At 40.3% G+C, this 22,094-nt stretch overlaps 4 protein-coding genes across 4 annotated transcripts; all 4 read left to right on the top strand.

The window, feature by feature from the left end:
* Nucleotides 1-2,166: 2,166 nt before the first annotated feature.
* On the top strand, nucleotides 2,167-4,513 carry LOC149276568 (endoplasmic reticulum membrane adapter protein XK-like). The gene is made up of 3 exons (XM_089503503.1): nucleotides 2,167-2,411; nucleotides 3,309-3,571; nucleotides 3,777-4,513. The coding sequence occupies exons 1-3, from the start codon at nucleotides 2,167-2,169 to the stop codon at nucleotides 4,511-4,513; spliced, it is 1,245 nt and encodes a 414-aa protein (XP_089359629.1).
* Nucleotides 4,514-7,212: 2,699 nt separating this feature from the next.
* Nucleotides 7,213-9,559, top strand: LOC149276567 (endoplasmic reticulum membrane adapter protein XK-like). Its single transcript, XM_089503501.1, has 3 exons — nucleotides 7,213-7,457; nucleotides 8,355-8,617; nucleotides 8,823-9,559. Exons 1-3 carry the CDS (start codon nucleotides 7,213-7,215, stop codon nucleotides 9,557-9,559), a joined length of 1,245 nt encoding a protein of 414 aa, XP_089359627.1.
* A 2,696-nt stretch (nucleotides 9,560-12,255) lies between these two features.
* LOC149276566 (endoplasmic reticulum membrane adapter protein XK-like) lies at nucleotides 12,256-14,602 on the top strand. The gene is made up of 3 exons (XM_089503500.1): nucleotides 12,256-12,500; nucleotides 13,398-13,660; nucleotides 13,866-14,602. Exons 1-3 carry the CDS (start codon nucleotides 12,256-12,258, stop codon nucleotides 14,600-14,602), a joined length of 1,245 nt encoding a protein of 414 aa, XP_089359626.1.
* Nucleotides 14,603-17,318: 2,716 nt separating this feature from the next.
* On the top strand, nucleotides 17,319-19,665 carry LOC149276565 (endoplasmic reticulum membrane adapter protein XK-like). The gene is made up of 3 exons (XM_089503499.1): nucleotides 17,319-17,563; nucleotides 18,461-18,723; nucleotides 18,929-19,665. The coding sequence occupies exons 1-3, from the start codon at nucleotides 17,319-17,321 to the stop codon at nucleotides 19,663-19,665; spliced, it is 1,245 nt and encodes a 414-aa protein (XP_089359625.1).
* The last annotated feature ends 2,429 nt before the right edge of the window (nucleotides 19,666-22,094 follow it).

Below are 22,094 nucleotides of genomic sequence, written 5' to 3'. Positions count from 1 at the left end.
TCAACAAACTCACCATTCGTTTTCATGTTCTCCCGAATACGAATGCACAAGTCTAATATTAAGCATCAGAAGTGTATGCCAATAGGTTTTCTGCTTTGTTTTTTTTAATGCATGGAATTTTTATCCTCAGTATAAACACAAGAATTACAGCTTTAAGGGATCTCTTTTTGATACCTGCTCAACAAGTATTTGAAGCTCCAAATTTGTTGGGTGTATTTAAAATGAAAACTGAATGCACTTGGTGAAATACATTCAGGATGGACTGCCTGTAGCTACCAACTGTTTTATATGGTTACAAGCTGCAAACTGGTAGTTGCTAGCAGATAGGCGGCTATATGCCAGCTACTTGTTACTTTGACAGACATCAAACTACGTAACAAAGTATGATACAAAATACTGTTAATAGCTAAATAGGGACATCTGTCCATTCTCCATCAACAGTAGTTGTTTCTGTAATTATTGAAGCATAGCTCTGGGTTTTTTTTTTAATCCCAGAGCCCAGGGTTTTGGGAGTAAAATCTACTATATATTTAAATATATATATATATATATATATATATATATATATATGTATATTAGTTTTTTTAGTTATTAAAACTCCTGAAACTCATTGTGAGTATGCAAGGTTAACGAGTACTCACTGATGCTTTTTGTATAGTAACACTTCTCTGCATTATCTGAAAACCCTGCACTGTTAGCGTGGTAATTATCAAGGGTCTACTGGCTCAAGAACCTTTTGATTAATAATGTTTCACAAACGATTTTTGATAGAGGCACCTGTAATGATCAGATATATTAAGTCAACTGGAATTTTTTTTAACAGCAGTTTCCCTTTTAAGAGTGAGTGTCATTAAGGTTTCTTACCTGTTGTAAGAACATTATGGCTAATAAATATAGAAAGGGAAGAACACGCTAAAAAACATATGAATTCATGTGTTGAGGTGTGTTTTCAAATGAGCAATATGCACATAGGACAAAGCAAGGAATCGGTGGACAACTAGCAAGTACAATTTAAAAGCACCTTTGTATGCAGCTAGCTGCGTTTGAAGGCAAGGCAAGCCATGTAAGGGGTAGGGCTAGCTCCTGATAAGTGTGAAATAGGGGGAGTGGAGAAAGAAGAAGGTCGACTGGAGACCCAAGGTAGTGGTCCTTCACCCGGAAACTCTGGGACAAATCTTTAGGGTTCTGATTTATGCTCATAAGTTTAAGCAGAAAAGCGCATCATTTTGCATCTGAGACAATGTTCTCTTGAAATGTGTTGTTAAACCTATGCCATGCATGGCTAGGATTATTTCTGTGCTGCTGATTATGTTTCAGTTTACATCTAGTTTCAACCATGATCAGCCATTTCAAATTCATTAACAGGTTTGTTGCAAGACAAGACTGCACACTTGAAACTTTTATACTGTGAGTTTAACCAAACTAACGTCCCACATTAAGCATAAGTAACACCCAGAGACATTGCCATGTCAGTAAACTGCAGCAAAGCTTCATAGTTAAAGACCCTTCATCCCCATAGCACCTTGGCTATTAACACCAAATTGTCACCGGTGCACTAGGTTCAGGCGGCGTCTGGTACATGTGCCTAAAGGCTTGTGCCCCACAAGCGAGGCCACACATCACGGTGATCTGCTCCTGCATTATACCAAGGCAAAATAACACAACAAAACGGCCATGAGCATATCCCACCAATACATACCAGCTGTTGGGAGGACCCGGGCAATTTTTGCGCCAGGGCCCTGTGGTTTCTAGTTACGCCCTTAGTCTAGTGCTTCAGTTGGCTACTATGTTCACTTCCATCGGCTCTTAATAAAAGCACCATTTCCCTTATGTAGTTTGTCCTCTGTGTTCCATTGAAGTAAACTGCTTTATTTCAAAAACGGCAAAAGATAATACAATCATACACTTTGTTGAAAACATATAACTATTTAAATAACTGCTAAAATCAAACATGCTGCTGACAGCCAGCTGTTACATTATCAGAATTATGACATCACAAAGTGATTGTGATGTCACTGTAGGCTATAGGGACAGCAGCAGCTGGGTTAGGTCAGTTGATGGTTGGATAGTGTTTCGTGCACTTCTGCTTGCCTGACGCTGTTATTTCTCAAAAGTAGCTGTTCGCTACGCGGTGTTTCTGAGTGTCCGCACTCAAGCTGAGCGACCATGAAATTCCCTCGCTCAATTTTGATTTCTCTGTTTCTGTATGTAGCAGAGACAATCTTAGGCCTGTACTTGAGCAGCACATACAGCACTGCAGTGCACAGAATTTGGTTGTACTTGACCCTCCTATTCTGTCTTCTGCCCTGCCTTCTGGTACAGATCTGTTTTGTCTGCTTCCACATGGAATTCTTTGATGACAGATCCCTGGAACATCTGTTTCATCTCCTGCAGCTGGGTCCTCTGTTCAGGTGAGTGAGGAGGGAAGGTGCCCTGTATTTAGATAGATACCACATCAGTGAGCCAGTGCTTTAGGTACATGGCACACTGTCTATTGTAAAAGAAATGAAAACCGCTGATGATTCCATGCCATTTATTTATATAGTGCCCACAGATTCCATAGCGCTGTTAGAATAAGGGATAGACAAAATATTTCACAAAGACCATTTAGAATGAAATCACCAATAACACAGATTAAAGCATATTTCTACAGAAGGAAAAGATGGTCTGCTCTTGTGAGCAATTAGGAATCAATAGATGAATAAAGCCATCAAATACAACTGTCACAGATTTTGTATATGGCATCTGCTTACAAGTTATCACAATGTGATCCGTTGCAACTTAATGTTACGTGGTTTCATGTGCCGTCAGAGTTCATAGGTTTCAGGCCCCTTAAAAATGTATCGAATTTTCACTGACTCCCTCCCACTAAACCCGGACAACAAACGTGTTCTCATTTTAGATGGGTAAAAGGCGTTCCATTTAATATTTCTAGCTCTGATAGTACAAACAGCGGGAACAGGGGATATTTTGAAGGGAATGATTGTGTTTTGTAGAAAAGCGATACATACCGAGATATCATTTAAATACATGGAGTTTGAGTTGAATCTAAAATCTCAGACACTATTGAGTTTATGGTTTTATGTGTGCTTCTTGGCCAGATTATATTTGAACCGGAGATATACAGGGGGCTGGGGAGATGAATAGAAGGCGTTATGTTTTGGGTCAGGTTTGGGTGAAAGCATTTATCTAATGATGCAGGGCAGTAATAGTTTTCATTGTGTTAAATGGAACCTCACCCCATGTGGCTGTAATGTTCTGTCTAGTGTTAATAATGAGTGAACCCTATTTTTTCCTGTACTTTGCAGGTGTGTGCAAGTTCTCCGCCTTTACTTCATTAATGGAAAATCAGAGGATCCATACAACACCCTCATTAAGAGGAAGCAGCTGTCTGAAGATGGATGTTGTGTTGAGGTGGAACAGGAGGTTGGTCGCGTCGATATGCTGCTGTCCAAACACAGTTCTGCTTTCCGCTGGGCCTCCTTCATCCAAGCTTTCCTTGGGTCAGCACCTCAACTGATACTACAGCTGTATATTTCCATCTCACAACAGCATATAAGCCTATGCAGATGTAAGACAACATTTCTTTGTCGTTTCTTTGTCAATATAGTCACACACAAATTGTATGTGCAGAAATGCCCCAGTGATTAAGAACTACATTTTTTCTTCATAAATGCATATCATTTACACATACATTTATCAAACTGTCAATCAAGTGCCATTTGTCTTAATGTTTACTAAATGGAATTGTCCTTTCCTTTTCTGATTTTCTTCAGGCATGCTTATGAGTATCTCTCTGCTGTCCGTTACGTATGGAGCGTTACAGTGCAACATCCTGGCCATTCGAATTAATTACGAGGACTATGATTTCACCTTTCGACCAGCTGCCTACCTCTGCTTATTGCTTTGGAGATTCCTTGAGATTTCCAGCAGAGTCGTCGTGCTTGGCCTCTTCAGCTCCGTTTTCAAAACATGGACCCTGTGTGTGGTGGCCTTAAATCTGTTGGCTTTTATGCTCTACTCATGGATCAGTTTTTGGAAGAATAAGTCATCGGGAAACAACAAGAATGGTTTGAGCAAGTGTAGGACTGCTACTGAGCGTGCTGTACTGAACATCCTGTACTCTGTGACGAGCATTTTCTGCTGGTGTCCGATTCAGGTCGAGCTCAGTGAGCCCGACCTGATTACCAAATCAAACAATTGGTGTCGCATCACCATGTATTATATGCTCAGACATATTGAAAACACCGTCCTGATTTTCCTATGGTACATCTATCAAACAGATGTTTACTCGCTCATAGGTAGCTCTTTTTTGGTCGCACTGCTCCTGGTGGGTTATACCATATCGATGCTCTTCATGCTGATTTTTTATCAGTTCTTCCACCCCTGCAGGACGCTTTTCACAACTAGTTTTGTAGGTGGCTTGATGTCAGGCTTAAAGAGTCTTTGTTGTATGTGCAAACCTTCAAGAGCCCCAACAAATGAACATGGCTCCGAGGTCTGTGAGCCTTAGAACTGACAAGATGAGATTTACATCAATGCAAAGGAGTTGATCTGTGTTCATTGGGAAGCTACTCGACTACAGACTCTCGAAGCAGAAGCCGACAAAATGCACAGAATGCAGAGAGCATTAGGGGATATATAAGGACACAAGAAAACTAATATACCACATCTGTGTCTTCCCTAAATAAAGTGTTCTGAATGGCAATATTAAGAATGAAAGTGGTTTTTTGTTTGTTTGTTTTTTATTCTAAAAGCTTTATTTCCTGTGATCGCAAAAAACTTTCATGGCACAAAAGGGCACATGCATTATACGAGCGCCTCTACTGGTCGCAGCCAGGGAGCTCCTCTGGCATCAAGCAAGAGAGTCACTCTTACGAACTTTTAGCTCCAGGGGCGATCCTACGGATTCTCATTCAAGTTAACCCCTGCGATGCTACGTAGACAAGATAGGTAGGGACGGGACCAAGGAGACCAGCTAAGAGGTATTAACAAAGATGAACACGAAGATTCGTCTATGTTTACTGGCCACCATGTTAGTTTATTTGGTTTTCTGTTTCAACAAACTCACCATTCGTTTTCATGTTCTCCCGAATACGAATGCACAAGTCTAATATTAAGCATCAGAAGTGTATGCCAATAGGTTTTCTGCTTTGTTTTTTTTAATGCATGGAATTTTTATCCTCAGTATAAACACAAGAATTACAGCTTTAAGGGATCTCTTTTTGATACCTGCTCAACAAGTATTTGAAGCTCCAAATTTGTTGGGTGTATTTAAAATGAAAACTGAATGCACTTGGTGAACTACATTCAGGATGGACTGCCTGTAGCTACCAACTGTTTTATATGGTTACAAGCTGCAAACTGGTAGTTGCTAGCAGATAGGCGGCTATATGCCAGCTACTTGTTACTTTGACAGACATCAAACTACGTAACAAAGTATGATACAAAATACTGTTAATAGCTAAATAGGGACATCTGTCCATTCTCCATCAACAGTAGTTGTTTCTGTAATTATTGAAGCATAGCTCTGGGTTTTTTTTTTAATCCCAGAGCCCAGGGTTTTGGGAGTAAAATCTACTATATATTTAAATATATATATATATATATATATATGTATATTAGTTTTTTTAGTTATTAAAACTCCTGAAACTCATTGTGAGTATGCAAGGTTAACGAGTACTCACTGATGCTTTTTGTATAGTAACACTTCTCTGCATTATCTGAAAACCCTGCACTGTTAGCGTGGTAATTATCAAGGGTCTACTGGCTCAAGAACCTTTTGATTAATAATGTTTCACAAACGATTTTTGATAGAGGCACCTGTAATGATCAGATATATTAAGTCAACTGGAATTTTTTTTAACAGCAGTTTCCCTTTTAAGAGTGAGTGTCATTAAGGTTTCTTACCTGTTGTAAGAACATTATGGCTAATAAATATAGAAAGGGAAGAACACGCTAAAAAACATATGAATTCATGTGTTGAGGTGTGTTTTCAAATGAGCAATATGCACATAGGACAAAGCAAGGAATCGGTGGACAACTAGCAAGTACAATTTAAAAGCACCTTTGTATGCAGCTAGCTGCGTTTGAAGGCAAGGCAAGCCATGTAAGGGGTAGGGCTAGCTCCTGATAAGTGTGAAATAGGGGGAGTGGAGAAAGAAGAAGGTCGACTGGAGACCCAAGGTAGTGGTCCTTCACCCGGAAACTCTGGGACAAATCTTTAGGGTTCTGATTTATGCTCATAAGTTTAAGCAGAAAAGCGCATCATTTTGCATCTGAGACAATGTTCTCTTGAAATGTGTTGTTAAACCTATGCCATGCATGGCTAGGATTATTTCTGTGCTGCTGATTATGTTTCAGTTTACATCTAGTTTCAACCATGATCAGCCATTTCAAATTCATTAACAGGTTTGTTGCAAGACAAGACTGCACACTTGAAACTTTTATACTGTGAGTTTAACCAAACTAACGTCCCACATTAAGCATAAGTAACACCCAGAGACATTGCCATGTCAGTAAACTGCAGCAAAGCTTCATAGTTAAAGACCCTTCATCCCCATAGCACCTTGGCTATTAACACCAAATTGTCACCGGTGCACTAGGTTCAGGCGGCGTCTGGTACATGAGCCTAAAGGCTTGTGCCCCACAAGCGAGGCCACACATCACGGTGATCTGCTCCTGCATTATACCAAGGCAAAATAACACAACAAAACGGCCATGAGCATATCCCACCAATACATACCAGCTGTTGGGAGGACCCGGGCAATTTTTGCGCCAGGGCCCTGTGGTTTCTAGTTACGCCCTTAGTCTAGTGCTTCAGTTGGCTACTATGTTCACTTCCATCGGCTCTTAATAAAAGCACCATTTCCCTTATGTAGTTTGTCCTCTGTGTTCCATTGAAATAAACTGCTTTATTTCAAAAACGGCAAAAGATAATACAATCATACACTTTGTTGAAAACATATAACTATTTAAATAACTGCTAAAATCAAACATGCTGCTGACAGCCAGCTGTTACATTATCAGAATTATGACATCACAAAGTGATTGTGATGTCACTGTAGGCTATAGGGACAGCAGCAGCTGGGTTAGGTCAGTTGATGGTTGGATAGTGTTTCGTGCACTTCTGCTTGCCTGACGCTGTTATTTCTCAAAAGTAGCTGTTCGCTACGCGGTGTTTCTGAGTGTCCGCACTCAAGCTGAGCGACCATGAAATTCCCTCGCTCAATTTTGATTTCTCTGTTTCTGTATGTAGCAGAGACAATCTTAGGCCTGTACTTGAGCAGCACATACAGCACTGCAGTGCACAGAATTTGGTTGTACTTGACCCTCCTATTCTGTCTTCTGCCCTGCCTTCTGGTACAGATCTGTTTTGTCTGCTTCCACATGGAATTCTTTGATGACAGATCCCTGGAACATCTGTTTCATCTCCTGCAGCTGGGACCTCTGTTCAGGTGAGTGAGGAGGGAAGGTGCCCTGTATTTAGATAGATACCACATCAGTGAGCCAGTGCTTTAGGTACATGGCACACTGTCTATTGTAAAAGAAATGAAAACCGCTGATGATTCCATGCCATTTATTTATATAGTGCCCACAGATTCCATAGCGCTGTTAGAATAAGGGATAGACAAAATATTTCACAAAGACCATTTAGAATGAAATCACCAATAACACAGATTAAAGCATATTTCTACAGAAGGAAAAGATGGTCTGCTCTTGTGAGCAATTAGGAATCAATAGATGAATAAAGCCATCAAATACAACTGTCACAGATTTTGTATATGGCATCTGCTTACAAGTTATCACAATGTGATCCGTTGCAACTTAATGTTACGTGGTTTCATGTGCCGTCAGAGTTCATAGGTTTCAGGCCCCTTAAAAATGTATCGAATTTTCACTGACTCCCTCCCACTAAACCCGGACAACAAACGTGTTCTCATTTTAGATGGGTAAAAGGCGTTCCATTTAATATTTCTAGCTCTGATAGTACAAACAGCGGGAACAGGGGATATTTTGAAGGGAATGATTGTGTTTTGTAGAAAAGCGATACATACCGAGATATCATTTAAATACATGGAGTTTGAGTTGAATCTAAAATCTCAGACACTATTGAGTTTATGGTTTTATGTGTGCTTCTTGGCCAGATTATATTTGAACCGGAGATATACAGGGGGCTGGGGAGATGAATAGAAGGCGTTATGTTTTGGGTCAGGTTTGGGTGAAAGCATTTATCTAATGATGCAGGGCAGTAATAGTTTTCATTGTGTTAAATGGAACCTCACCCCATGTGGCTGTAATGTTCTGTCTAGTGTTAATAATGAGTGAACCCTATTTTTTCCTGTACTTTGCAGGTGTGTGCAAGTTCTCCGCCTTTACTTCATTAATGGAAAATCAGAGGATCCATACAACACCCTCATTAAGAGGAAGCAGCTGTCTGAAGATGGATGTTGTGTTGAGGTGGAACAGGAGGTTGGTCGCGTCGATATGCTGCTGTCCAAACACAGTTCTGCTTTCCGCTGGGCCTCCTTCATCCAAGCTTTCCTTGGGTCAGCACCTCAACTGATACTACAGCTGTATATTTCCATCTCACAACAGCATATAAGCCTATGCAGATGTAAGACAACATTTCTTTGTCGTTTCTTTGTCAATATAGTCACACACAAATTGTATGTGCAGAAATGCCCCAGTGATTAAGAACTACATTTTTTCTTCATAAATGCATATCATTTACACATACATTTATCAAACTGTCAATCAAGTGCCATTTGTCTTAATGTTTACTAAATGGAATTGTCCTTTCCTTTTCTGATTTTCTTCAGGCATGCTTATGAGTATCTCTCTGCTGTCCGTTACGTATGGAGCGTTACAGTGCAACATCCTGGCCATTCGAATTAATTACGAGGACTATGATTTCACCTTTCGACCAGCTGCCTACCTCTGCTTATTGCTTTGGAGATTCCTTGAGATTTCCAGCAGAGTTGTCGTGCTTGGCCTCTTCAGCTCCGTTTTCAAAACATGGACCCTGTGTGTGGTGGCCTTAAATCTGTTGGCTTTTATGCTCTACTCATGGATCAGTTTTTGGAAGAATAAGTCATCGGGAAACAACAAGAATGGTTTGAGCAAGTGTAGGACTGCTACTGAGCGTGCTGTACTGAACATCCTGTACTCTGTGACGAGCATTTTCTGCTGGTGTCCGATTCAGGTCGAGCTCAGTGAGCCCGACCTGATTACCAAATCAAACAATTGGTGTCGCATCACCATGTATTATATGCTCAGACATATTGAAAACACCGTCCTGATTTTCCTATGGTACATCTATCAAACAGATGTTTACTCGCTCATAGGTAGCTCTTTTTTGGTCGCACTGCTCCTGGTGGGTTATACCATATCGATGCTCTTCATGCTGATTTTTTATCAGTTCTTCCACCCCTGCAGGACGCTTTTCACAACTAGTTTTGTAGGTGGCTTGATGTCAGGCTTAAAGAGTCTTTGTTGTATGTGCAAACCTTCAAGAGCCCCAACAAATGAACATGGCTCCGAGGTCTGTGAGCCTTAGAACTGACAAGATGAGATTTACATCAATGCAAAGGAGTTGATCTGTGTTCATTGGGAAGCTACTCGACTACAGACTCTCGAAGCAGAAGCCGACAAAATGCACAGAATGCAGAGAGCATTAGGGGATATATAAGGACACAAGAAAACTAATATACCACATCTGTGTCTTCCCTAAATAAAGTGTTCTGAATGGCAATATTAAGAATGAAAGTGGTTTTTTGTTTGTTTGTTTTTTATTCTAAAAGCTTTATTTCCTGTGATCGCAAAAAACTTTCATGGCACAAAAGGGCACATGCATTATACGAGCGCCTCTACTGGTCGCAGCCAGGGAGCTCCTCTGGCATCAAGCAAGAGAGTCACTCTTACGAACTTTTAGCTCCAGGGGCGATCCTACGGATTCTCATTCAAGTTAACCCCTGCGATGCTACGTAGACAAGATAGGTAGGGACGGGACCAAGGAGACCAGCTAAGAGGTATTAACAAAGATGAACACGAAGATTCGTCTATGTTTACTGGCCACCATGTTAGTTTATTTGGTTTTCTGTTTCAACAAACTCACCATTCGTTTTCATGTTCTCCCGAATACGAATGCACAAGTCTAATATTAAGCATCAGAAGTGTATGCCAATAGGTTTTCTGCTTTGTTTTTTTTAATGCATGGAATTTTTATCCTCAGTATAAACACAGGAATTACAGCTTTAAGGGATCTCTTTTTGATACCTGCTCAACAAGTATTTGAAGCTCCAAATTTGTTGGGTGTATTTAAAATGAAAACTGAAAGCACTTGGTGAACTACATTCAGGATGGACTGCCTGTAGCTACCAACTGTTTTATATGGTTACAAGCTGCAAACTGGTAGTTGCTAGCAGATAGGCGGCTATATGCCAGCTACTTGTTACTTTGACAGACATCAAACTAGGTAACAAAGTATGATACAAAATACTGTTAATAGCTAAATAGGGACATCTGTCCATTCTCCATCAACAGTAGTAGTTTCTGTAATTATTGAAGCATAGCTCTGGGTTTTTTTTTTAATCCCAGAGCCCAGGGTTTTGGGAGTAAAATCTACTATATATTTAAATATATATATATATATATATATATATATATATGTATATTAGTTATTTTAGTTATTAAAACTCCTGAAACTCATTGTGAGTATGCAAGGTTAACGAGTACTCACTGATGCTTTTTGTATAGTAACACTTCTCTGCATTATCTGAAAACCCTGCACTGTTAGCGTGGTAATTATCAAGGGTCTACTGGCTCAAGAACCTTTTGATTAATAATGTTTCACAAACGATTTTTGATAGAGGCACCTGTAATGATCAGATATATTAAGTCAACTGGAATTTTTTTTAACAGCAGTTTCCCTTTTAAGAGTGAGTGTCATTAAGGTTTCTTACCTGTTGTAAGAACATTATGGCTAATAAATATAGAAAGGGAAGAACACGCTAAAAAACATATGAATTCATGTGTTGAGGTGTGTTTTCAAATGAGCAATATGCACATAGGACAAAGCAAGGAATCGGTGGACAACTAGCAAGTACAATTTAAAAGCACCTTTGTATGCAGCTAGCTGCGTTTGAAGGCAAGGCAAGCCATGTAAGGGGTAGGGCTAGCTCCTGATAAGTGTGAAATAGGGGGAGTGGAGAAAGAAGAAGGTCGACTGGAGACCCAAGGTAGTGGTCCTTCACCCGGAAACTCTGGGACAAATCTTTAGGGTTCTGATTTATGCTCATAAGTTTAAGCAGAAAAGCGCATCATTTTGCACTTTCTGAGACAATGTTCTCTTGAAATGTGTTGTTAAACCTATGCCATGCATGGCTAGGATTATTTCTGTGCTGCTGATTATGTTTCAGTTTACATCTAGTTTCAACCATGATCAGCCTTTTCAAATTCATTAACAGGTTTGTTGCTAGACAAGACTGCACACTTGTGAGTTTAACCAAACTAACGTCCCACATTAAGCATAAGTAACACCCAGAGACATTGCCATGTCAGTAAACTGCAGCAAAGCTTCATAGTTAAAGACCCTTCATCCCCATAGCACCTTGGCTATTAACACCAAATTGTCACCGGTGCACTAGGTTCAGGCGGCGTCTGGTACATGTGCCTAAAGGCTTGTGCCCCACAAGCGAGGCCACACATCACGGTGATCTGCTCCTGCATTATACCAAGGCAAAATAACACAACAAAACGGCCATGAGCATATCCCACCAATACATACCAGCTGTTGGGAGGACCCGGGCAATTTTTGCGCCAGGGCCCTGTGGTTTCTAGTTACGCCCTTAGTCTAGTGCTTCAGTTGGCTACTATGTTCACTTCCATCGGCTCTTAATAAAAGCACCATTTCCCTTATGTAGTTTGTCCTCTGTGTTCCATTGAAATAAACTGCTTTATTTCAAAAACGGCAAAAGATAATACAATCATACACTTTGTTGAAAACATATAACTATTTAAATAACTGCTAAAATCAAACATGCTGCTGACAGCCAGCTGTTACATTATCAGAATTATGACATCACAAAGTGATTGTGATGTCACTGTAGGCTATAGGGACAGCAGCAGCTGGGTTAGGTCAGTTGATGGTTGGATAGTGTTTCGTGCACTTCTGCTTGCCTGACGCTGTTATTTCTCAAAAGTAGCTGTTCGCTACGCGGTGTTTCTGAGTGTCCGCACTCAAGCTGAGCGACCATGAAATTCCCTCGCTCAATTTTGATTTCTCTGTTTCTATATGTAGGAGAGACAATCTTAGGCCTGTACTTGAGCAGCACATACAGCACTGCAGTGCACAGAATTTGGTTGTACTTGACCCTCCTATTCTGTCTTCTGCCCTGCCTTCTGGTACAGATCTGTTTTGTCTGCTTCCACATGGAATTCTTTGATGACAGATCCCTGGAACATCTGTTTCATCTCCTGCAGCTGGGACCTCTGTTCAGGTGAGTGAGGAGGGAAGGTGCCCTGTATTTAGATAGATACCACATCAGTGAGCCAGTGCTTTAGGTACATGGCACACTGTCTATTGTAAAAGAAATGAAAACCGCTGATGATTCCATGCCATTTATTTATATAGTGCCCACAGATTCCATAGCGCTGTTAGAATAAGGGATAGACAAAATATTTCACAAAGACCATTTAGAATGAAATCACCAATAACACAGATTAAAGCATATTTCTACAGAAGGAAAAGATGGTCTGCTCTTGTGAGCAATTAGGAATCAATAGATGAATAAAGCCATCAAATACAACTGTCACAGATTTTGTATATGGCATCTGCTTACAAGTTATCACAATGTGATCCGTTGCAACTTAATGTTACGTGGTTTCATGTGCCGTCAGAGTTCATAGGTTTCAGGCCCCTTAAAAATGTATCGAATTTTCACTGACTCCCTCCCACTAAACCCGGACAACAAACGTGTTCTCATTTTAGATGGGTAAAAGGCGTTCCATTTAATATTTCTAGCTCTGATAGTACAAACAGCGGGAACAGGGGATATTTTGAAGGGAATGATTGTGTTTTGTAGAAAAGCGATACATACCGAGATATCATTTAAATACATGGAGTTTGAGTTGAATCTAAAATCTCAGACACTATTGAGTTTATGGTTTTATGTGTGCTTCTTGGCCAGATTATATTTGAACCGGAGATATACAGGGGGCTGGGGAGATGAATAGAAGGCGTTATGTTTTGGGTCAGGTTTGGGTGAAAGCATTTATCTAATGATGCAGGGCAGTAATAGTTTTCATTGTGTTAAATGGAACCTCACCCCATGTGGCTGTAATGTTCTGTCTAGTGTTAATAATGAGTGAACCCTATTTTTTCCTGTACTTTGCAGGTGTGTGCAAGTTCTCCGCCTTTACTTCATTAATGGAAAATCAGAGGATCCATACAACACCCTCATTAAGAGGAAGCAGCTGTCTGAAGATGGATGTTGTGTTGAGGTGGAACAGGAGGTTGGTCGCGTCGATATGCTGCTGTCCAAACACAGTTCTGCTTTCCGCTGGGCCTCCTTCATCCAAGCTTTCCTTGGGTCAGCACCTCAACTGATACTACAGCTGTATATTTCCATCTCACAACAGCATATAAGCCTATGCAGATGTAAGACAACATTTCTTTGTCGTTTCTTTGTCAATATAGTCACACACAAATTGTATGTGCAGAAATGCCCCAGTGATTAAGAACTACATTTTTTCTTCATAAATGCATATCATTTACACATACATTTATCAAACTGTCAATCAAGTGCCATTTGTCTTAATGTTTACTAAATGGAATTGTCCTTTCCTTTTCTGATTTTCTTCAGGCATGCTTATGAGTATCTCTCTGCTGTCCGTTACGTATGGAGCGTTACAGTGCAACATCCTGGCCATTCGAATTAATTACGAGGACTATGATTTCACCTTTCGACCAGCTGCCTACCTCTGCTTATTGCTTTGGAGATTCCTTGAGATTTCCAGCAGAGTCGTCGTGCTTGGCCTCTTCAGCTCCGTTTTCAAAACATGGACCCTGTGTGTGGTGGCCTTAAATCTGTTGGCTTTTATGCTCTACTCATGGATCAGTTTTTGGAAGAATAAGTCATCGGGAAACAACAAGAATGGTTTGAGCAAGTGTAGGACTGCTACTGAGCGTGCTGTACTGAACATCCTGTACTCTGTGACGAGCATTTTCTGCTGGTGTCCGATTCAGGTCGAGCTCAGTGAGCCCGACCTGATTACCAAATCAAACAATTGGTGTCGCATCACCATGTATTATATGCTCAGACATATTGAAAACACCGTCCTGATTTTCCTATGGTACATCTATCAAACAGATGTTTACTCGCTCATAGGTAGCTCTTTTTTGGTCGCACTGCTCCTGGTGGGTTATACCATATCGATGCTCTTCATGCTGATTTTTTATCAGTTCTTCCACCCCTGCAGGACGCTTTTCACAACTAGTTTTGTAGGTGGCTTGATGTCAGGCTTAAAGAGTCTTTGTTGTATGTGCAAACCTTCAAGAGCCCCAACAAATGAACATGGCTCCGAGGTCTGTGAGCCTTAGAACTGACAAGATGAGATTTACATCAATGCAAAGGAGTTGATCTGTGTTCATTGGGAAGCTACTCGACTACAGACTCTCGAAGCAGAAGCCGACAAAATGCACAGAATGCAGAGAGCATTAGGGGATATATAAGGACACAAGAAAACTAATATACCACATCTGTGTCTTCCCTAAATAAAGTGTTCTGAATGGCAATATTAAGAATGAAAGTGGTTTTTTGTTTGTTTGTTTTTTATTCTAAAAGCTTTATTTCCTGTGATCGCAAAAAACTTTCATGGCACAAAAGGGCACATGCATTATACGAGCGCCTCTACTGGTCGCAGCCAGGGAGCTCCTCTGGCATCAAGCAAGAGAGTCACTCTTACGAACTTTTAGCTCCAGGGGCGATCCTACGGATTCTCATTCAAGTTAACCCCTGCGATGCTACGTAGACAAGATAGGTAGGGACGGGACCAAGGAGACCAGCTAAGAGGTATTAACAAAGATGAACACGAAGATTCGTCTATGTTTACTGGCCACCATGTTAGTTTATTTGGTTTTCTGTTTCAACAAACTCACCATTCGTTTTCATGTTCTCCCGAATACGAATGCACAAGTCTAATATTAAGCATCAGAAGTGTATGCCAATAGGTTTTCTGCTTTGTTTTTTTTAATGCATGGAATTTTTATCCTCAGTATAAACACAAGAATTACAGCTTTAAGGGATCTCTTTTTGATACCTGCTCAACAAGTATTTGAAGCTCCAAATTTGTTGGGTGTATTTAAAATGAAAACTGAATGCACTTGGTGAACTACATTCAGGATGGACTGCCTGTAGCTACCAACTGTTTTATATGGTTACAAGCTGCAAACTGGTAGTTGCTAGCAGATAGGCGGCTATATGCCAGCTACTTGTTACTTTGACAGACATCAAACTACGTAACAAAGTATGATACAAAATACTGTTAATAGCTAAATAGGGACATCTGTCCATTCTCCATCAACAGTAGTTGTTTCTGTAATTATTGAAGCATAGCTCTGGGTTTTTTTTTTAATCCCAGAGCCCAGGGTTTTGGGAGTAAAATCTACTATATATTTAAATATATATATATATATATATATATATATATATATATATGTATATTAGTTTTTTTAGTTATTAAAACTCCTGAAACTCATTGTGAGTATGCAAGGTTAACGAGTACTCACTGATGCTTTTTGTATAGTAACACTTCTCTGCATTATCTGAAAACCCTGCACTGTTAGAGTGGTAATTATCAAGGGTCTACTGGCTCAAGAACCTTTTGATTAATAATGTTTCACAAACGATTTTTGATAGAGGCACCTGTAATGATCAGATATATTAAGTCAACTGGAATTTTTTTTAACAGCAGTTTCCCTTTTAAGAGTGAGTGTCATTAAGGTTTCTTACCTGTTGTAAGAACATTATGGCTAATAAATATAGAAAGGGAAGAACACGCTAAAAAACATATGAATTCATGTGTTGAGGTGTGTTTTCAAATGAGCAATATGCACATAGGACAAAGCAAGGAATCGGTGGACAACTAGCAAGTACAATTTAAAAGCACCTTTGTATGCAGCTAGCTGCGTTTGAAGGCAAGGCAAGCCATGTAAGGGGTAGGGCTAGCTCCTGATAAGTGTGAAATAGGGGGAGTGGAGAAAGAAGAAGGTCGACTGGAGACCCAAGGTAGTGGTCCTTCACCCGGAAACTCTGGGACAAATCTTTAGGGTTCTGATTTATGCTCATAAGTTTAAGCAGAAAAGCGCATCATTTTGCACTTTCTGAGACAATGTTCTCTTGAAATGTGTTGTTAAACCTATGCCATGCATGGCTAGGATTATTTCTGTGCTGCTGATTATGTTTCAGTTTACATCTAGTTTCAACCATGATCAGCCATTTCAAATTCATTAACAGGTTTGTTGCAAGACAAGACTGCACACTTGAAACTTTTATACTGTGAGTTTAACCAAACTAACGTCCCACATTAAGCATAAGTAACACCCAGAGACATTGCCATGTCAGTAAACTGCAGCAAAGCTTCATAGTTAAAGACCCTTCATCCCCATAGCACCTTGGCTATTAACACCAAATTGTCACCGGTGCACTAGGTTCAGGCGGCGTCTGGTACATGTGCCTAAAGGCTTGTGCCCCACAAGCGAGGCCACACATCACGGTGATCTGCTCCTGCATTATACCAAGGCAAAATAACACAACAAAACGGCCATGAGCATATCCCACCAATACATACCAGCTGTTGGGAGGACCCGGGCAATTTTTGCGCCAGGGCCCTGTGGTTTCTAGTTACGCCCTTAGTCTAGTGCTTCAGTTGGCTACTATGTTCACTTCCATCGGCTCTTAATAAAAGCACCATTTCCCTTATGTAGTTTGTCCTCTGTGTTCCATTGAAATAAACTGCTTTATTTCAAAAATGGCAAAAGATAATACAATCATACACTTTGTTGAAAACATATAACTATTTAAATAACTGCTAAAATCAAACATGCTGCTGACAGCCAGCTGTTACATTATCAGAATTATGACATCACAAAGTGATTGTGATGTCACTGTAGGCTATAGGGACAGCAGCAGCTGGGTTAGGTCAGTTGATGGTTGGATAGTGTTTCGTGCACTTCTGCTTGCCTGACGCTGTTATTTCTCAAAAGTAGCTGTTCGCTACGCGGTGTTTCTGAGTGTCCGCACTCAAGCTGAGCGACCATGAAATTCCCTCGCTCAATTTTGATTTCTCTGTTTCTGTATGTAGCAGAGACAATCTTAGGCCTGTACTTGAGCAGCACATACAGCACTGCAGTGCACAGAATTTGGTTGTACTTGACCCTCCTATTCTGTCTTCTGCCCTGCCTTCTGGTACAGATCTGTTTTGTCTGCTTCCACATGGAATTCTTTGATGACAGATCCCTGGAACATCTGTTTCATCTCCTGCAGCTGGGACCTCTGTTCAGGTGAGTGAGGAGGGAAGGTGCCCTGTATTTAGATAGATACCACATCAGTGAGCCAGTGCTTTAGGTACATGGCACACTGTCTATTGTAAAAGAAATGAAAACCGCTGATGATTCCATGCCATTTATTTATATAGTGCCCACAGATTCCATAGCGCTGTTAGAATAAGGGATAGACAAAATATTTCACAAAGACCATTTAGAATGAAATCACCAATAACACAGATTAAAGCATATTTCTACAGAAGGAAAAGATGGTCTGCTCTTGTGAGCAATTAGGAATCAATAGATGAATAAAGCCATCAAATACAACTGTCACAGATTTTGTATATGGCATCTGCTTACAAGTTATCACAATGTGATCCGTTGCAACTTAATGTTACGTGGTTTCATGTGCCGTCAGAGTTCATAGGTTTCAGGCCCCTTAAAAATGTATCGAATTTTCACTGACTCCCTCCCACTAAACCCGGACAACAAACGTGTTCTCATTTTAGATGGGTAAAAGGCGTTCCATTTAATATTTCTAGCTCTGATAGTACAAACAGCGGGAACAGGGGATATTTTGAAGGGAATGATTGTGTTTTGTAGAAAAGCGATACATACCGAGATATCATTTAAATACATGGAGTTTGAGTTGAATCTAAAATCTCAGACACTATTGAGTTTATGGTTTTATGTGTGCTTCTTGGCCAGATTATATTTGAACCGGAGATATACAGGGGGCTGGGGAGATGAATAGAAGGCGTTATGTTTTGGGTCAGGTTTGGGTGAAAGCATTTATCTAATGATGCAGGGCAGTAATAGTTTTCATTGTGTTAAATGGAACCTCACCCCATGTGGCTGTAATGTTCTGTCTAGTGTTAATAATGAGTGAACCCTATTTTTTCCTGTACTTTGCAGGTGTGTGCAAGTTCTCCGCCTTTACTTCATTAATGGAAAATCAGAGGATCCATACAACACCCTCATTAAGAGGAAGCAGCTGTCTGAAGATGGATGTTGTGTTGAGGTGGAACAGGAGGTTGGTCGCGTCGATATGCTGCTGTCCAAACACAGTTCTGCTTTCCGCTGGGCCTCCTTCATCCAAGCTTTCCTTGGGTCAGCACCTCAACTGATACTACAGCTGTATATTTCCATCTCACAACAGCATATAAGCCTATGCAGATGTAAGACAACATTTCTTTGTCGTTTCTTTGTCAATATAGTCACACACAAATTGTATGTGCAGAAATGCCCCAGTGATTAAGAACTACATTTTTTCTTCATAAATGCATATCATTTACACATACATTTATCAAACTGTCAATCAAGTGCCATTTGTCTTAATGTTTACTAAATGGAATTGTCCTTTCCTTTTCTGATTTTCTTCAGGCATGCTTATGAGTATCTCTCTGCTGTCCGTTACGTATGGAGCGTTACAGTGCAACATCCTGGCCATTCGAATTAATTACGAGGACTATGATTTCACCTTTCGACCAGCTGCCTACCTCTGCTTATTGCTTTGGAGATTCCTTGAGATTTCCAGCAGAGTCGTCGTGCTTGGCCTCTTCAGCTCCGTTTTCAAAACATGGACCCTGTGTGTGGTGGCCTTAAATCTGTTGGCTTTTATGCTCTACTCATGGATCAGTTTTTGGAAGAATAAGTCATCGGGAAACAACAAGAATGGTTTGAGCAAGTGTAGGACTGCTACTGAGCGTGCTGTACTGAACATCCTGTACTCTGTGACGAGCATTTTCTGCTGGTGTCCGATTCAGGTCGAGCTCAGTGAGCCCGACCTGATTACCAAATCAAACAATTGGTGTCGCATCACCATGTATTATATGCTCAGACATATTGAAAACACCGTCCTGATTTTCCTATGGTACATCTATCAAACAGATGTTTACTCGCTCATAGGTAGCTCTTTTTTGGTCGCACTGCTCCTGGTGGGTTATACCATATCGATGCTCTTCATGCTGATTTTTTATCAGTTCTTCCACCCCTGCAGGACGCTTTTCACAACTAGTTTTGTAGGTGGCTTGATGTCAGGCTTAAAGAGTCTTTGTTGTATGTGCAAACCTTCAAGAGCCCCAACAAATGAACATGGCTCCGAGGTCTGTGAGCCTTAGAACTGACAAGATGAGATTTACATCAATGCAAAGGAGTTGATCTGTGTTCATTGGGAAGCTACTCGACTACAGACTCTCGAAGCAGAAGCCGACAAAATGCACAGAATGCAGAGAGCATTAGGGGATATATAAGGACACAAGAAAACTAATATACCACATCTGTGTCTTCCCTAAATAAAGTGTTCTGAATGGCAATATTAAGAATGAAAGTGGTTTTTTGTTTGTTTGTTTTTTATTCTAAAAGCTTTATTTCCTGTGATCGCAAAAAACTTTCATGGCACAAAAGGGCACATGCATTATACGAGCGCCTCTACTGGTCGCAGCCAGGGAGCTCCTCTGGCATCAAGCAAGAGAGTCACTCTTACGAACTTTTAGCTCCAGGGGCGATCCTACGGATTCTCATTCAAGTTAACCCCTGCGATGCTACGTAGACAAGATAGGTAGGGACGGGACCAAGGAGACCAGCTAAGAGGTATTAACAAAGATGAACACGAAGATTCGTCTATGTTTACTGGCCACCATGTTAGTTTATTTGGTTTTCTGTTTCAACAAACTCACCATTCGTTTTCATGTTCTCCCGAATACGAATGCACAAGTCTAATATTAAGCATCAGAAGTGTATGCCAATAGGTTTTCTGCTTTGTTTTTTTTAATGCATGGAATTTTTATCCTCAGTATAAACACAGGAATTACAGCTTTAAGGGATCTCTTTTTGATACCTGCTCAACAAGTATTTGAAGCTCCAAATTTGTTGGGTGTATTTAAAATGAAAACTGAAAGCACTTGGTGAACTACATTCAGGATGGACTGCCTGTAGCTACCAACTGTTTTATATGGTTACAAGCTGCAAACTGGTAGTTGCTAGCAGATAGGCGGCTATATGCCAGCTACTTGTTACTTTGACAGACATCAAACTAGGTAACAAAGTATGATACAAAATACTGTTAATAGCTAAATAGGGACATCTGTCCATTCTCCATCAACAGTAGTAGTTTCTGTAATTATTGAAGCATAGCTCTGGGTTTTTTTTTTAATCCCAGAGCCCAGGGTTTTGGGAGTAAAATCTACTATATATTTAAATATATATATATATATATATATATATATATATATATATATATATATATATATATGTATATTAGTTATTTTAGTTATTAAAACTCCTGAAACTCATTGTGAGTATGCAAGGTTAACGAGTACTCACTGATGCTTTTTGTATAGTAACACTTCTCTGCATTATCTGAAAACCCTGCACTGTTAGCGTGGTAATTATCAAGGGTCTACTGGCTCAAGAACCTTTTGATTAATAATGTTTCACAAACGATTTTTGATAGAGGCACCTGTAATGATCAGATATATTAAGTCAACTGGAATTTTTTTTAACAGCAGTTTCCCTTTTAAGAGTGAGTGTCATTAAGGTTTCTTACCTGTTGTAAGAACATTATGGCTAATAAATATAGAAAGGGAAGAACACGCTAAAAAACATATGAATTCATGTGTTGAGGTGTGTTTTCAAATGAGCAATATGCACATAGGACAAAGCAAGGAATCGGTGGACAACTAGCAAGTACAATTTAAAAGCACCTTTGTATGCAGCTAGCTGCGTTTGAAGGCAAGGCAAGCCATGTAAGGGGTAGGGCTAGCTCCTGATAAGTGTGAAATAGGGGGAGTGGAGAAAGAAGAAGGTCGACTGGAGACCCAAGGTAGTGGTCCTTCACCCGGAAACTCTGGGACAAATCTTTAGGGTTCTGATTTATGCTCATAAGTTTAAGCAGAAAAGCGCATCATTTTGCACTTTCTGAGACAATGTTCTCTTGAAATGTGTTGTTAAACCTATGCCATGCATGGCTAGGATTATTTCTGTGCTGCTGATTATGTTTCAGTTTACATCTAGTTTCAACCATGATCAGCCTTTTCAAATTCATTAACAGGTTTGTTGCTAGACAAGACTGCACACTTGTGAGTTTAACCAAACTAACGTCCCACATTAAGCATAAGTAACACCCAGAGACATTGCCATGTCAGTAAACTGCAGCAAAGCTTCATAGTTAAAGACCCTTCATCCCCATAGCACCTTGGCTATTAACACCAAATTGTCACCGGTGCACTAGGTTCAGGCGGCGTCTGGTACATGTGCCTAAAGGCTTGTGCCCCACAAGCGAGGCCACACATCACGGTGATCTGCTCCTGCATTATACCAAGGCAAAATAACACAACAAAACGGCCATGAGCATATCCCACCAATACATACCAGCTGTTGGGAGGACCCGGGCAATTTTTGCGCCAGGGCCCTGTGGTTTCTAGTTACGCCCTTAGTCTAGTGCTTCAGTTGGCTACTATGTTCACTTCCATCGGCTCTTAATAAAAGCACCATTTCCCTTATGTAGTTTGTCCTCTGTGTTCCATTGAAATAAACTGCTTTATTTCAA

Source organism: Sceloporus occidentalis, unplaced genomic scaffold (genome assembly GCF_023333645.1).
Source record: "Sceloporus occidentalis isolate IW3139 unplaced genomic scaffold, rSceOcc1.0.p SCAF_234, whole genome shotgun sequence".
Taxonomy (NCBI): domain Eukaryota; kingdom Metazoa; phylum Chordata; class Lepidosauria; order Squamata; family Phrynosomatidae; genus Sceloporus; species Sceloporus occidentalis.
Note: the sequence above shows the minus strand (reverse complement) of the source record. Positions and strands in the feature narration are given on the sequence as shown.